This window comes from Temnothorax americanus, unplaced genomic scaffold (genome assembly GCF_048541705.1).
Source record: "Temnothorax americanus isolate GAGA-0224 unplaced genomic scaffold, ASM4854170v1 Scaffold93, whole genome shotgun sequence".
Lineage (NCBI taxonomy): Eukaryota > Metazoa > Arthropoda > Insecta > Hymenoptera > Formicidae > Temnothorax > Temnothorax americanus.
The window spans coordinates 50001-65405 of record NW_027509816.1 but is presented as its reverse complement, the minus strand read 5'-3'; the positions used below and the strand labels follow the sequence as shown (position 1 = coordinate 65405).

General features: G+C 32.3%; 1 protein-coding gene, 1 long non-coding RNA gene and 1 pseudogene across 2 annotated transcripts in view; all 3 read right to left on the bottom strand.

Annotated features, from left to right (window-relative positions):
- Positions 1-15405, bottom strand: part of LOC143908394 (uncharacterized) — a 50161-nt gene that overhangs the window by 22993 nt on the left and 11763 nt on the right. The gene's annotated exons all lie outside the window — the stretch shown is intronic.
- On the bottom strand, positions 2102-5367 carry LOC143908364 (uncharacterized; annotated as a pseudogene).
- LOC143908363 (phospholipid phosphatase 5) lies at positions 5480-8709 on the bottom strand. The gene is made up of 6 exons (XM_077425998.1): positions 8443-8709; positions 7832-7937; positions 7577-7724; positions 7315-7443; positions 5932-6102; positions 5480-5846 (listed from the first exon to the last, which is right to left on the bottom strand). The coding sequence occupies exons 1-6, from the start codon at positions 8523-8525 to the stop codon at positions 5677-5679; spliced, it is 807 nt and encodes a 268-aa protein (XP_077282124.1). The 5' UTR covers positions 8526-8709; the 3' UTR covers positions 5480-5676.

Genomic DNA, 15405 nt, shown 5'->3' with positions numbered 1-15405 from the left:
TTACAAAAAGATTAAATACGAATTTGAATGAACAAGGCAAAGCATCTTCTAGTAAACTTCAAAATAAGACTGCAGCCGAATTAGTTACATTTTTATATGATACAGAAAGTAATGTTCAATAATTAGAGATGAAATCTACTTCAAAAAAATTGGTTATAAATAAAGCAACAAATAATGTGTAAGAATAAATATTGAAGATGATTTAATATATATGGACACAAATAACAAATCTATAAGTAATATGGATTTAAATGATAAATCTATAAGTTATATGGATACAAATGACAACAAGTAATATGGATGCAAATGATGAATCTGCAAATGATATGAATACGAATGATGAATCTACAAATGATACGGATTCATATTATGAATAAAGATCTTGAATTAAAAGACAATGACGTAGAAGTTTCAAACTTGTGTGATAATTTAAATACTTATGATAATTGTTTTAAACATAAAAAGTAAAAGAAGTACAAAAACATATTATACTAAACTATTTAATATACAAAAAGAACTCAAAGGAAATTAAAAAATGCTATAATTACAAAATTAAAAGACTGCAAGAAGAAGTAAATAAAAGTAGTAGAACTTTAATAGAAAGTGCTGTTCATAAAGTTTTAACTAAGAATCAAATTAAATTATTAACTGGCGAATTAAAAAAAGTTTCAATAATTTGGGATAATGAAACAATAAAAAAGGCATTAAGATATAAATTTATGTGTGGTCATTCGGGATATGAAGAAATAAACCGCGATCTGCCATTATCTTCAGTAATTAATTGTAAGATAAGAACGCTACGCCGACAACTGGAAAATGTCAAATTTACAAACGGAATATATTAGAAGAAATATTCAAATTTCTCCAAATTAAAGTGTCTGCTTTTAAAAGTAATATTGATAAACATTATATATATATGTTGGTTCTAGATGAAATATCTATAACTCTTAGATATAATTTGATATTTCAACAAATTCATATGTTGGTTCTGCAGAATTATGTAATAATAGCAATAAAAAAAATTTGTTTTGAACGCATTAGTATTTATGTTAGCTGGTATTGCTAGCAGGTGATGGAAGCAGATTGTGGCTTATTATTTTACAGGTGATTCTGCTGACGGTAACAAACTTTAAATCAATTATTTGCGATATTATCAAAAAAGCTGAAAATATAGGATTACGGGTTCAGTGTCACATCTGACATGGGATCAGCAAATATGACAATGTGGAAATCATTTGGAATTAATGTATCGAGGCATAGTACAATAATCAATTCCTGTCAACACCCTAAATGACAAAAGTCGTAAGTTTTTCTTTTTTCATGATTGTGCTCATGCCTTGAAATAAAATATAAATCAAAGTTTAAAAAAAAATGAAACAATATAATTATCTCTGATGAAATTGTTACCATGTTTGATTTGTGCCAACTAATGTAGCCAGAGCAAAAGATTTAAATGAATTATGTATTTCTGAAGATCAAATAGATTATGGTCTTAAGGTAGGTTTTCATGGGCAGAATGCAGCAGCAGTGAGCAGCATTCGTATGTATATATTTGATCGGAAATAAATGTCCGGTAAATAATCTACATATGAAATCGTTTGTATTTCGTATGAAGACTTTTGAAGTGCAATTGAAAAGGTTTGTGAGTCATTCAGTTAATTGTAATTAATTAATCATTTTTTCACCATGCACTTAGCCGGAATAGATAAATTAAACAAAGTTTTTGTATCGAATCGTTTGTATTTCGTATGAATTTAAGAGTTATGAAGTGTGATTAAAAAGGTTTGTGAGACATCCAGATAATTTTAATTAATTATTTATAAACTATATGTACATACCTAGTCAAAATATAGATTTTTAGTTATTTATGTTAAAAGAAGAAGGCGCTAGTGTTCCCGAATAAACGTTTAACAAATTATTTTATATTGAAACAAATAAACATTGTAACATGACATTGATAACGTTGTAATATATCTATGCCTGTTCAGAATTTGCAAATCAAAGCAAGAAGGAACGGAAATGACAGGAAATATCTGTGTTTATTGCACTGGGAGGCCCAGATTCTGATTTTGAATATATTCAACGCAATCGTATACAAGATACGAATCTACATCGATGAGAGCTATGCGCGAAACATACAATCCTTACAAACTAGATAGACATCGTGTTGAACAGGTAAAGCAAGGGTAATTATGCATACACCTGCCAATGACCTTGACCTTGACATATGTTGTCAAGGTCACTCTCCTGAGTGACCTTCAAAAGTTTTTAGCCGGCGGTCGTTATTCGTTAAAACGTTATTAACAAAAAAAGTTTCGAAAATATAACAGCTATTTTGAGTATTGAGAGGCATAAACGACCAATATTACGTTTTTTTTTTTTTTTTTTTTTTAAGTAAAGAATATCTTGTTTCGCGTAAAAGTTGCTGCTTTACTATTTCGCGAGAAGTCGCTGCTTTACAAAAAAAAATTACAGGACGAAATAATAGTATAGGGGAGACCGGGGCTAGACCACCAAACGTTTTAATTCCGATATTCGTGACCACCAAACAATTCCGCGTCGATTGAGTCCTATCAAAGTCAATTTGGGTGACAAATACAATTTTTCTGACTATAGAGTCATACGACCAATGGCGTGAGCATACGGTTTTTCCTTTTTTCTGAGAAAACGGTTGTCCACCAAACGTTTTACTGATTATATTCGTGACCACCAAACGATTCCGCGTCGAATGAGCTATAAAAAAGTTAAATTGGTTGAAAAATAAAAATTGTCCAGCTAAGTTCACACCGAAAATTTCATTTTTATTTTACAAGAAAACGACTAACCACCAAACGATCGGACTAGAATACTAAAGACCACCAAACGACCACCAATCGATTCCAATTAATGAAAGTTCGATACGTTGAAGTTGTCCGGCCAACTTCATAGAGGTGATTTTTACGAGGGCAAACGTTCCAGATAGCCAACCATTCCTTGGCATAAAAAGGAAATAGTGTTTGGCATAAGTTTCCTTTCAATTGTCATCATATTGCTGTCACCGGACAACAATAATTTTGTTTAGAGCAACTTAAAAGCATTATGCAGACAACGATTACCTTACGCAAACAAAGCGGTAGCATACTTATTTAATTGCCATAAAAGTTGCCACAATCTGTTGGCAACCGTTTTGGTGGCAATAAAAGTCGGCAATTCAATAGGCAAAATCGGAAGCCGCTTTCCTCAATATTGAAGGCAACTTAAGCAGAGCAGTTTTAATAATATAAGCAAATTGACAGCAACCTGCGGGTAACTTGCTATCTGGGGTGTTTTCGTGGTGAAAAGTGAAATTTTCTGCGCGTGGAAATTTTGTAATATCTGCAATAATATTTGCTCTCTAAATCTCCAGGTACGTGATTATAAATGCATGCTGATTATAAAGAGTAATGCATGCTGAACACGAATCCAGTGTAGATTTCTAATATTTCATGGGCGATCAAACCTGAAACTGATTTATCCCGGGGGGGGGGGGTGGTGGTTATTCAACCCCGGCATTTTTGAGATTTCAATTTTTCCACCGTTGTCGTTTTTGCTCTATAATACCGGTTATAAACAAAGCGACATATAGATAAAAATTTCCTATATAAATTTTGTAGTTAATCACTCTTTACAGTGGTATACCACATTTAACTAAAATTATTTATTTTGTTGTTAAAAATCGGCACCGAAAAAAAACTGGCGGTTTAGCCCCGGTGTCCCCTACATATCATAATAAACGCACTAATTAATTACGAGCACTGTCTAATTCATTATGTATATATATATAAACAATAAGCTTGTAAAGCCGCGCCACGAACCCATGTGACAACTCGTCTCGCGTGGAAAGTATATGCGTGAACTATTTCGACAGTCATTTATGCCTTCCAATACTCACATATATTCAATATACAATTTATCAACAATTTACTGCTTTAAATGTTGCGTTTTGGTAAAGCAACGACTTTCTCGCGAAATAAAGTATATTCTCTGCTTTAACAAAAAGACTTCAATTTATCAACAATTTACTGCTTTAAATGTTGTGTTTTGGTGAAGCAGCGACTTTCTCGTGAAATAAAGTATTCACTGCATTAACAAAAAGACTTTAATTTATCAACAATTTACTGCTTTAAATGTTGTGTTTTGTAAAGTAGCTAAATAACTTTCTCGCGAAATAAAGTATTCTCTGCTTTAAAAAAAAAACGTAATATTAGTCGTTTATGCCTTTGAATACTTAAAATAGCTGCTATATTTTTCAAACTTTTTTTGTTAATAACTTTTTAACGAATAACGACCGTCGGCTAAAAAACTTTTGAAGGTCACTCAGGAGGGTGACCTTGACAACATATGTCAAGGTCAAGGTCATTGGCGAGTGGGGTCTTAATATGCATAATTACCATAGTGAGAAACCAGGCAGTGGTTCTATGTTTATCAGAAATGTTGCCCTTGACTATGTAATACAATATAGCTGCAGCAATATTTGTTATTCAATAAACTTACACGGCCGCATTCATTTTATCGAAATGGGATGGATTTATTGCATTTTCCTTAAGATATGGACACAGTTTCAACGGATCTTGTTGATCTAAATTAAATACTTCGCGAATAAATATAATAGAAATTTCGTTGTCTGGTAATATACTTTTGAACCAACATTTCGTCTAAATAAAATTTGTGACCTGATGTTAATGAGCACGCAACATTTTTGAAAACGTGAGCGGAATTTGGCATAATAAACAATTTGTCTTTTCTATTGCACGGATGTGGAATAGAATTAATAATCTTGCTAAATTTACCAGCTGTAATATTCATAAACTTCCACCAACTCCTATCCTGCGGTATGTCGGAAATTATTGCTTTTACTTGTAATCCGATATCATATGCCTTTTGGACAATTGCTATAATTTTGTCAAACATTTCTCGTGCACAGAATTAATTTGATATCAAAATAGCCACCAACCTGCTTCCAGTTAGTGCCGCACAGCATAAAGACAAAGCTATATGCGTAGCTTTGTGATTAGAACTGTCAAATTCACCCGATAATTTCATCGTCGGTCGACCAACAACTAAAGCAACCGAATATTGATCGAAATGTTTATAATAAATATTTATATTATATTGCCAAAAGATATCAAAAAACATTTCAGTTTATATACAAGAAATATTTTTCATACATTCCTAAAATATATTTTATATATTGTTAGTAATAATTTTTGTATTATTCTAAAACTTTTATAAAAAATCTTTATAAAATATTTATTACATATTTTTGAAAAATAAATTTTCAAAATATTTATAAATATTTATCATAAATATTCATAAATTTTGTGCTGTCTGGGTAGGAGATACAACATAAATAATTTTTGAAAAATAAATTTTCAAAATATTTATAAATATTTATCATAAATATTCATAAATTTTGTGCTGTCTGGGTAGGAGATACAACATAAATAATGCAACTGAAACGAACAGATCTATAATACATATATTAATCATAGAATAAATTCTAACAATACATTTGAATTTGTTTCTGTACAGACATACATTTATTTAGATGTATATATTGGTACACAAAATATATAGATCTCAAAGATTTTAACGAAAGTATTAAGTACCGTTTAAAATACCATATACGGCGTGTATGCAGTAATAATTTTGACTTCTTTATATCCACTTAATTTGCTCGTTTTTATTAGACTTGACGTTGTCCGATTGAACTTGTAACGTAAGCGCGACGTATGGTTTGTCGCAATACGGCGAATCTAACGGAGGGTAATAATGTCTGTAGCAGACGTGTGTTAAACAGTAGCCTATTACTGATCCTATTACCACGTCTGAAACAAATTCCGTGTTAAATTGTAAAACAAAATTGTAATGGAATCATATTACTTTAACAATGAAGTTTCAAATGCAGATCACCTTGCCAGTGATGGTGATAGTCGCACGTTCTGCTTAACGCGATAGTTAGAGCGACGCAGAGCGGTAAAAGACACGTGCACAGTCTCCACGATTGTCCTTTTCCCGCCAAGCTGAATGTGTGCAACTTTCCGGCTAAATATAAGGTAATGAAACCGAAACTGGCGAACGCAACTGCAATGGAAATTGTAATCTGAATATAATCTTCTATATATTTTTATGCAAATAGAAATATATGTTATCTTATCTCTGTGTGTTCTTTACTAAGAGCTACTATTTCCAACGTTTGTTTATTCTAATCTAAGTTGGTTATTCTGAAATTTTTTTTGAAATATTAAGCAGCTAAAAATCGATATACAAATGAAACATATACACTTTAAACAGAATATAAAACTTTCTTAGAACATTAATAACAAAATTAAACAAAGAAAATTACAATAAATGCTCAAAATTGTTTCCTTTGGCTTTAATACTTTTTTGAATCCATTTCAGAAAATTATTCACGATGGTAAATCTCTGGTGATCATCCCAGGTACACAGGCAGGGCCACTTTAAGAGACTCCGTTGATTTAAAGCAAATTCCAGAGATCCGCTCCAAGCTGGACCACACAGAAAAATTCTTTGGGTTCAAATCCAGCAAGTTTGATGACCAAACGTTCTTGCCCCAAAAACAACTCTTTGCATGTTGCATTCGTGCCGAATGAGCTAGTGCTCAATCTTGCTAGAGCGTAAACCCTTCTCCGAAATGCTCCGACGTCCATGACTCCAAAACGCCTCAAAGAACGATATCTTAGTAGCTGGTGGCTGGACAGACATCTGCGTGACGGGTAAGACACCATTAATTTTCATCGAAAGAAATGTGGAAATCAATGCTGCCAGCTACTAAGAAACCGTTCTCTGAACAATATTCAGCGCGAACAATCGCGACGTGCAAAGAGCTGTTTCCTGGTTTTTTTGGGAGGCAAAGACGTTTGGTCGCCAAATTCGCCGAATTGAACCTGATGGACTTTTCCGTGTGGTCCAGCTTGGAGCAGATCTCTAGAGTTCGCTTCAAATCAATGGAATCTCTTAAAGTAGCCCTGTGATATACCTGGGATAAAATTATCATCTAGCAGTGCGCGACCATAGTGAACAATTTTCCGGCTTCGAAAATGTATTAAAACCAAAGGAAATTTTGAGCGTTTATTGTAATTTTCTTTGTTTAATTTTGTTATTAATGTTCTAATAAAGTTTTATGTTCTGTTTAAAGTGTAGATGTTTTTTGTAAACCAATCTGTAGCTGCTTAATGTTTTCAAAAAAATTCTTGGAACTTTTGTGTCACCCTGTACTTATTCATATATAAGAAATATCTCAATTTACTACTATCACTGTCAATATTGACGTACACGAGGAATGTCCGCTTGGAAATGACTTCTTTCCGTCCCTAATAACTACCGGATCTCCAGTGCATTTAAATCCTGGATTCATTTGTCCATCTGGAAAACACCGCCAGAAGAAATCTGGCCTTGGACGACCTAAAAGTGTGAAGAATATGATGAAACGATAAATAACATCAATCATTATATGGATAATATTATTAAAACTGCAAATCTTATTCAGTTATTTGACGCAAATCTGTTACACTCAAACCTTTCGATAATAACCTACCTACTATAAGTTTCAAAATGTCTGTAATAAGACCGTTAAATCCTAGAGCTAACGTTACAGACAATACTGACTGTTGAAGATCGACTTTATCTTTATGCATCATGAAAAAGAAGCAAATAACGACAATAGGCATCATAAACACAAGAGGCTGGAAAAAAGAACATTTTGTTTAATATATATTATTTGCGAGATAATATTTTACTTATATTTTATTGTTAATCCTATTTATTAAAATCTCTCTAGATATACACCTACCCATAATACTGTAGTTGAAACAAAAGATTCTGTTCTTGGATTTCTGTATAACCATAATTCATCTTCATGAATTTTTCTTGTAAATGGTTCTGCTTTTTCCAGCTCCCTGAAAGTTGAAAGCACATTTGCAGGATTTATGTTCAATTGGTTATAATAAAAAAGGACAATTGTTTTTCAGACATAGTAATAATCAATATCAAAAATAATTTATATTTAGTGTAATATATATTATTTCTCAAAAGATCACCAGCTACTTGTTAAAAATTATATTAACATAGATATCAATAAAAGAGTCATAAAATTTATGTAAAGCTATAATATGGACAAAACTTCTACTATTCTATTCTATAATATTTATATTTATTCATTTATCCATGTCTTAATTGTGGCTACTATAGTTTGTTTTATACACTTACCTATAAAATACTTTACGAATTATATTAATATAATTATCAATAAAAGAGTTTCAAATATAATATGAATTATAATATGAATAAAATTCTTAATACCATTACACTGATTGACATTTGAACATTAAATTTAATGACATGTCGCTAATTGTAACATATATTGATTGTTTAACTACCGTCCACTGTGAGGCGTCAACTTACACGAATAGCACTGCCAGAAAGACACGCAGAAAAATGTCAAACCAAAGCCATAACGAAAGTCGAAATCCGCGTAAATTAGTCATCTCGGTACGTCGCGCATTTAAACTGAAGATAAATCGCGCCGGTTTTCTCCGTGTAAAAGGAGCATAAAAATTGTCAACGTTAAACTTAAACGATTCATCGTGTTAAGAAACCGTGTCCGCCCGCGTCCACATCGATCGAAGTAGTCAGGAAGTCAGGGCATTTCGGGCACTTATTTTATGAACTGTTTGGAATGGATTCCGATTGGAATAATTCCATTTTCCCTACAGACTTCTATATATTACTAGAGACTCTCAAAAGGCTGCATCCCCATGGAGAGAGAAATAGCGGAACGGAATTAAAACGGAATTACTCTGATTGGCTAATCTCTAGATGGGGACTCTCAAGATGGGATATTAGCCAATCAAAGGAATTCCGTTTAAATTCCGTTCCGCTAGTTCTTTCTCCATGGGGATGCACCCTAATTCGGAACAAACAACCACCGTATTGACCTATCGATCATGTATCTTTTCCCCTAGGACGAAAATGTGAAAAGTAAAAGGTTTATCTCTTTCTATTCAACACCAATAGAAAGAAAGAAATAGTTACATGAAACTTTCACTTTTCACGTTTCCGCTCTAGGGAAAAAGTTACATGATCGCTACTACAGTATATACTTGTTGCTACCCCTGACCTCTGATCTTTATAAAGCTAGCCGACAAAAATTACTAAATTTGATAATTTTTAATTTTTCTAATGGCTTCTGCACACAGGACGCGGAAACGCTTGCCGCGCGGCAAGAAGCGACGCGGTAGCCTATCAACGTGTTGCTTTTCCGTAAGAACCAAAAGTTTATTGGCTACCGCGTCGCTTCTTGTCGCGCGGCAAGCGTTTCTGCGTCCTGTGTGCAGAAGCCATAAGTGTATTTTGTTTGTAAATTGTTTGTGATTGATTGTGAGTCAGTTTTCAATGTTTGTGACCAATTAGTTTGTTTGTAATTAACAATTTTATTTTGGCAATGATGTCAGCCGACACTTTTTAGTAACAAACCGATTTTTGGTCACTGATAACCGTAATTAATAGAAAATTGTTTGTGATTTACAAATCTACCGGTGTAACGTTTGTGAATTAATACATTTCTGAGTTATTTGCAAAAAAAGTTTAGTTAATGTACTGCGCAGGTAACTGTGCTGCGCATGTGCATGCTGCGAAGGCTTCTGCGCCCAAAGAGCGCGTCGACGCGTTTCGCATTGAGGAAGTCGATGCGGTGGCCAATCATTTCTCACCTTTCTGTAACTAGTGGGGTTCTACGCATGACCTCTATAAAGCTAGCCGACAGAAATTACTAAATTTTATTATTTTTAATTTTTTTTCAAGTGTATTTGGTTTGTAAATCAAGTGTATTTTGTTTGTAAATCGTTTGTGTGATTGATTGTGGGTCAGTTTTTACCGTTTGTGACAATTATTTTTTTTGTAATTAATAATTTTATTTTAGCCATCAAAGAGCGCGTCGACGTATTGTATGTACATACGTACATACAAATGTTAAGAACTGTCCCACAATCAATCACAAACGATTTACAAACAAAATACTCTTAAAAAAAAATTATCAAATTTAGTACTTTCTGTCGGTTAGCTTTATAAAAGGGTGACAGGGTGACCTCTGACCTCTGACAAGTCAATTTAGGCGTACCTCCATAGGTCTGTTCGTTTTAGCTGAACTAATTGTTGCACGGCTCATCTTTCCTCTTTTTCTTTTCACGTTGGAGAGAAAAAGATAAAAAATGAACTGTGCAACTAGTTCAGCTAAAACGAACAGGCCTCATATTGGCTATCACACAGTTTTTAGCCAATAACCTTGCAGCTTTCTTGTTAGAGCAGAGTTTACGCATACGTTGTCATTATAAAGAATCGAGCCCCAGGGGCCCGATTCTCTAACGAGAAACGTATGCGCAAACTCTGCTCTAACAGAAAGGCTGCAACGTGATTAGCTATCGCACAGTTTTTAGCCAATAAGTTTGCAGCTTTTCTGTTAGACCAGAGTTTACGCATACGTTTATCGTTAGAGAATTGGGCCCCTGGTCTTCCAACCTGAGAGTAAACGTCGAAGATGCGATCGATTCGGAGCATTTGCATATCGGCATATCCTGACAGACTACTAAACATTCGTATAAATTTTATTTTATTGATTTGACTGCGCTTTTCCACTGATTGACTCATTTTATCGCGATTGACTGTAATTTATCGTCTAAAATTTTAATGTATTGTATTATTTTCATTTTTACACTGAAGATGACACAACAAAGTGTCGAAATAGAAATAGATAAAATTATTCAATAAAAAGCAGATTTGTAACAATATAATTTCAGAATGTATATAATTCTCTATATAGATAATCTATATCATCTATATAGATTATCTATGAAATAATCATTATAAAAAGCAGATTTGTAACAATATAATTTCAGATAAAATTATTATTTACCTTTAAATCCAAAGGAATGGAAAAATAAAAACAGGGAACAAGAAAAAATCTTTATAACGGGAACAGGATAAAACAGGTTTTAACGTCAATTTTTTTTGTGTAAAGGTGCCTTTTCAACTTATTCTGTACTCTGTAAAACTTTGGTATATGTCAAGCGGCCCTGATAAGCATGTACCATTTATTCCACATTTATTCTGACGATTGCGACGAAGATGAAGACGATGTTCAAGGCGAAACTGACGAAGCGTCGAGATCGGAATCCGACGAAGATTAAGATTATATTTAATTAGTTTTATAATTGCCATTTTTTAGTTTTATTTTGGCAGGTCATATACTATTACAGTTCATACAACTACAATTATAATATATTATCAATTATATTATATTTAATTATATTATATTTAAAAAAAGTATTGATTCTGCTTGCGAATACATGTGTCCCAAATTACATAAACTACAACTACGAAATTATGTTATTTTCAATATTTTTGTAGGACTAGCGATACATACCCATTTTTTGGTAGGACACTGTTTGATTTATGCAAAGAATGCACTAACTTAACATATGTTTTTTTTGTCCTACGGTTATTAATGAAAAAAGTGTTACCGTGGATTCGACAACTTCCAAGCGTAGGACTGAGAAAACGTACCACCAAATTTGTAGGACTATGTGGCCATTTCATTATACAAATATTTACTAAGCTGCATACAAAAAATCAGCTGGTTATTAATAATTTTTATGATCTCGTTATTTGGACATATTCGGAGCGGAGGACGCTCCAGTCAAACCATTCATTTTGTAGGACAATTGTTTTTCCGAGTTTATTATTCAATTATCTTAACATTTCAATAAAAAACTTACTGTTAGTTAGACAATTTCGACACCCCACCAAATTGACATGTTTTACACCTGTGCACTTCATTAGCTACCTCTATCGAGAATTTTCACAGGGAAGACTTGGGCGTCTTGTCGAACCGAATCTACTCACGAAGATTTAGCCTATTATTAATCACTGAAAAAAACAGGCGGTGGCTGCTGGACTAATATATACATATAATTTTTCCAACGAACTGCGCGCCGATTATTTGTCGGACTTAAAACGCAGTAATTGTTAGAATTAAAAACCCTTCCCTCCCCAAAATTAAATCGACTTGATTTAAAAAATTATCTAAAAACTGTAAATAAATTTATTGCGAAAAATATTACCTCAGCCAGGGTTCGAACCTGGAACCTCCCTCATTCCGTGTAGGGCGTCGTACCAATTCGACCACCGAGGCATGTGGTAATATTTATCGCAATAACCGGTTAATAATAGTTTGAAACGTCTTTCTCAGGCGACGTGAATAAATAATAATAAGAGAAATAGGATCGTAACGATATACAAACAATTAGAATCAAAAGCCATGCGATCCAAGCTTAGGTCTTTGAAAGCCTTATATTAGTTTCTGTATACATATATGTATAAAAATTATATGTATATATATATAGACATATATGTATACAGAAACTAATATAAGGCTTTCAAAGACCTAAGCTTGGATCGCATGGCTTTTGATTCTAATTGTTTGTATATCGTTACGATCCTATTTCTCTTATTATTATATATATCTTTTTAATTTATTTATATATAAAAATATAATACATTAAAATTATTTATAAATAAATTTGTATGGATAAAAAAGAAGAAAGTCAATAAGATAATGAACTAAAAAGGAAATTAAACAAAGAGATATGGAGAGATGGAAAGACGTAGAAATTTGATATTTAAAATACATACTTTTTTTCTTTCTTTCTCTTTCTCTCTCTCTCTCTCTCTCTCTCTCTCATTCTCTCTTTTTCTATCTTATAATATATAAATATTTTTTTTCTTCTCTCTCCTCTTTCTGTTTTTTCCTTGCGATTTGTCTTTGATCGATGACATATATAATCAAAAAATTATATATTTTATAGTACTCCCCGTAAAATTCTACCCCTGTTTCATATACAATTCTTTAAGATTTAGTCAATTATTTTCTTAAAAAATTGGAAAAATTTTTGATACCGGTTTTCCAAAAGATCGGTAACGAAAAATTATACACTTTATAGCAACCCCCTGGAAATTCTACCCTTACTTCATATACAATTCATTTAAATTCGGTCGATTATTTCCGGAAAAATTTCGGTACCGGCTTCTAAAAAGATCGGTAACGAAAAATTATACACTTATAGCATTCCCCGGAAAATTCTACCCCTGTTTCATATATAATTTTTTGAGATTCGGTCGATTATTTCCCGAAAAGTTAAAAAAATTTTAAAAATTGGTTTTCAGAAAATTAATAGCAAAAAACTATATACTTTATGGCACTTCCCGGAAAATTTTACCCCTATTTCATGTACCCTTGATAAAATTCGGTCCACTAACGAATGAGTAGTTCGCGGTCAGACAGACAGACAGACCGGCAGACAGACGTCCGGTACTTATATACTAGACTAGATTTTGAGCCCGCGCTTCGCTATTCCCCTCTCCCCAAACTCACTCATTCATTAAAAGCACCAATAGAACCCCATAAAACCCATTTTTCAATCCCATAGTAGCCATCTCCATAAAATTAGTAATTTTTTGGTACCAATTTCATCAAAATCATCAACAAAAAATTAGAAAAATTTTGGCACCGGTTTCAAGAAAATCAATCTATTAATAAAAAATTATCCATTAATAAAAAATTAAACTTATTTTCCAAAAATTTTAAAAATTTTGGCATGGTTTCAAAAAAATCGGTCAATTAATACTTATTATTTTTCAAAATTTTAATAATTTCCAAACCGGTTTCTAAAAATCGGTAACACAAAATTATCCATAAAAATTATCCATTAAAGAAATTATCCATAAAAAAATTCAGCTTGATATCTCAAAGTTTGCGGAAATTGGAGCAATCACGTATATTTTTTTTTAAACAAAAATCGTAAACCACTTTACTATTAGCAATTTTTCTAATTCTATTACATTCTTTAGTTCTTTCTACCCCTATATCTATATATATAAGTACCTGACGTCTGTATGTGTGTCTGTCTGACCGCGAACTACTTGTTATTTTCCGAGAAATTGGAAAAATTTCGTAACCGGTTTCCAAAAACCGGTCTTAATCGCTCGCGACAGTCACGAATTGAAGTGACTAATTAATTCCCGAAAAATTTGAAAAATTTCTGATACCGGCTTCCAAAAAGATCGGTAACAAAAAATTATACATTTTATAGCATTCCCCGGAAAATTCTACCCCTGTTTAATCTACAATTCTTTGAAATTCGGTCAATTATTTCTTGAAAAATTAGAAAAACCGGTTTCCAGAAAATCGGTAACAAATCCTACGTACAACATATTTCATTTAAAACTAATCGACGTATTCGGGATTTAATTCCCGAAAATTATAAAAAAAAGATTTATTTTTTTTGGCCTTTATAGCTTTCTTCATTTCATAATTTAGTGCTGCTCTTAGCAATAAATCATCCTGACCGTCTTCTAATGTACATTTTTTTTAAATCACGTATATTTTTTTAAATAAAAATCGGAAACGTTTCAAGAAAATTAGTACATTAATGAAAAATTAAACTCGCGGTTTTTCAAAAAAATCAGCATATACAATTCTTTGAGATTCAGTCAATCATTTCCAGAAAAATTGGAAAAATTTTGGAACCGGTTTCCAAAAAGATCGGTAGAAAAATTATACACTTTATGGCAATCCCCGGGAAATTCTATTCCTATTTTATATACAATTCTTTGCGATTCGGTCAATTAATTCCCGAAAAATTGGAAAAATTTCGTAATCGGTTTCTAAAAAGATCGGTAACGAAAAATTGTACACTTTATGGCACTCTGTGGAACATTCTACCCTTACTTCATATACAATTCTTTGAGATTTGGTCAATTAATTCTCGTAAAATTTGAAAAAATTTCGGAACCGGTTTCCAAAAAGATTGGTAACAAAAAATTAACCACAACATTTTCATCCCCGGAAAATTCTACCCCTATTTCATATACTTTTGGTAAAAATTTGGTCCACTAACGAATGAGTATTTCGCGTACAGACAGACAGACAGACTTATATATGTAGATATAGTTGATTTGCCATTGATACCTGAATTGCACAACAAGAAAAACATCGATGAACCCTCTAAATCGAGATTAGAAGTCTAATATAAGAGTACAGTGTGTATGACGATTCGTGCGTATGTGTGCGTACAATGTATAGGTGCTATCTTTGTCTATATCCTTGTCTATATAAGGACAGATATAGCTCGATAACATAGAAAATAGTAATTTTGCCAATTATACAGACGACTCCAGCATCACCTAGCTTAATTTTGAAATAAATTATTTTTTAATAAGAATATAATCATAAATAAGAAAATCAATAATTATGATAATGTTACTTATAATTTATAATTGTATAAATAATAAATATTTAGGAATGTAAGACAT

What these genes read in the sequence shown, in the direction of transcription:
- LOC143908363 (XM_077425998.1), bottom strand. Translation starts at nt 8,525, where the DNA reads ATGACTAATTTACGCGGATTTCGACTTTCGTTATGGCTTTGGTTTGAC. An exon ending in TTTCAACTACAGTATTATGG is followed by an intron (nt 7,725 to 7,831) that starts GTAGGTGTATAT and finishes TCTTTTTTCCAG; the next exon opens with CCTCTTGTGTTTATGATGCC. An exon ending in CATTTTGAAACTTATAGTAG is followed by an intron (nt 7,444 to 7,576) that starts GTAGGTTATTAT and finishes TCACACTTTTAG; the next exon opens with GTCGTCCAAGGCCAGATTTC.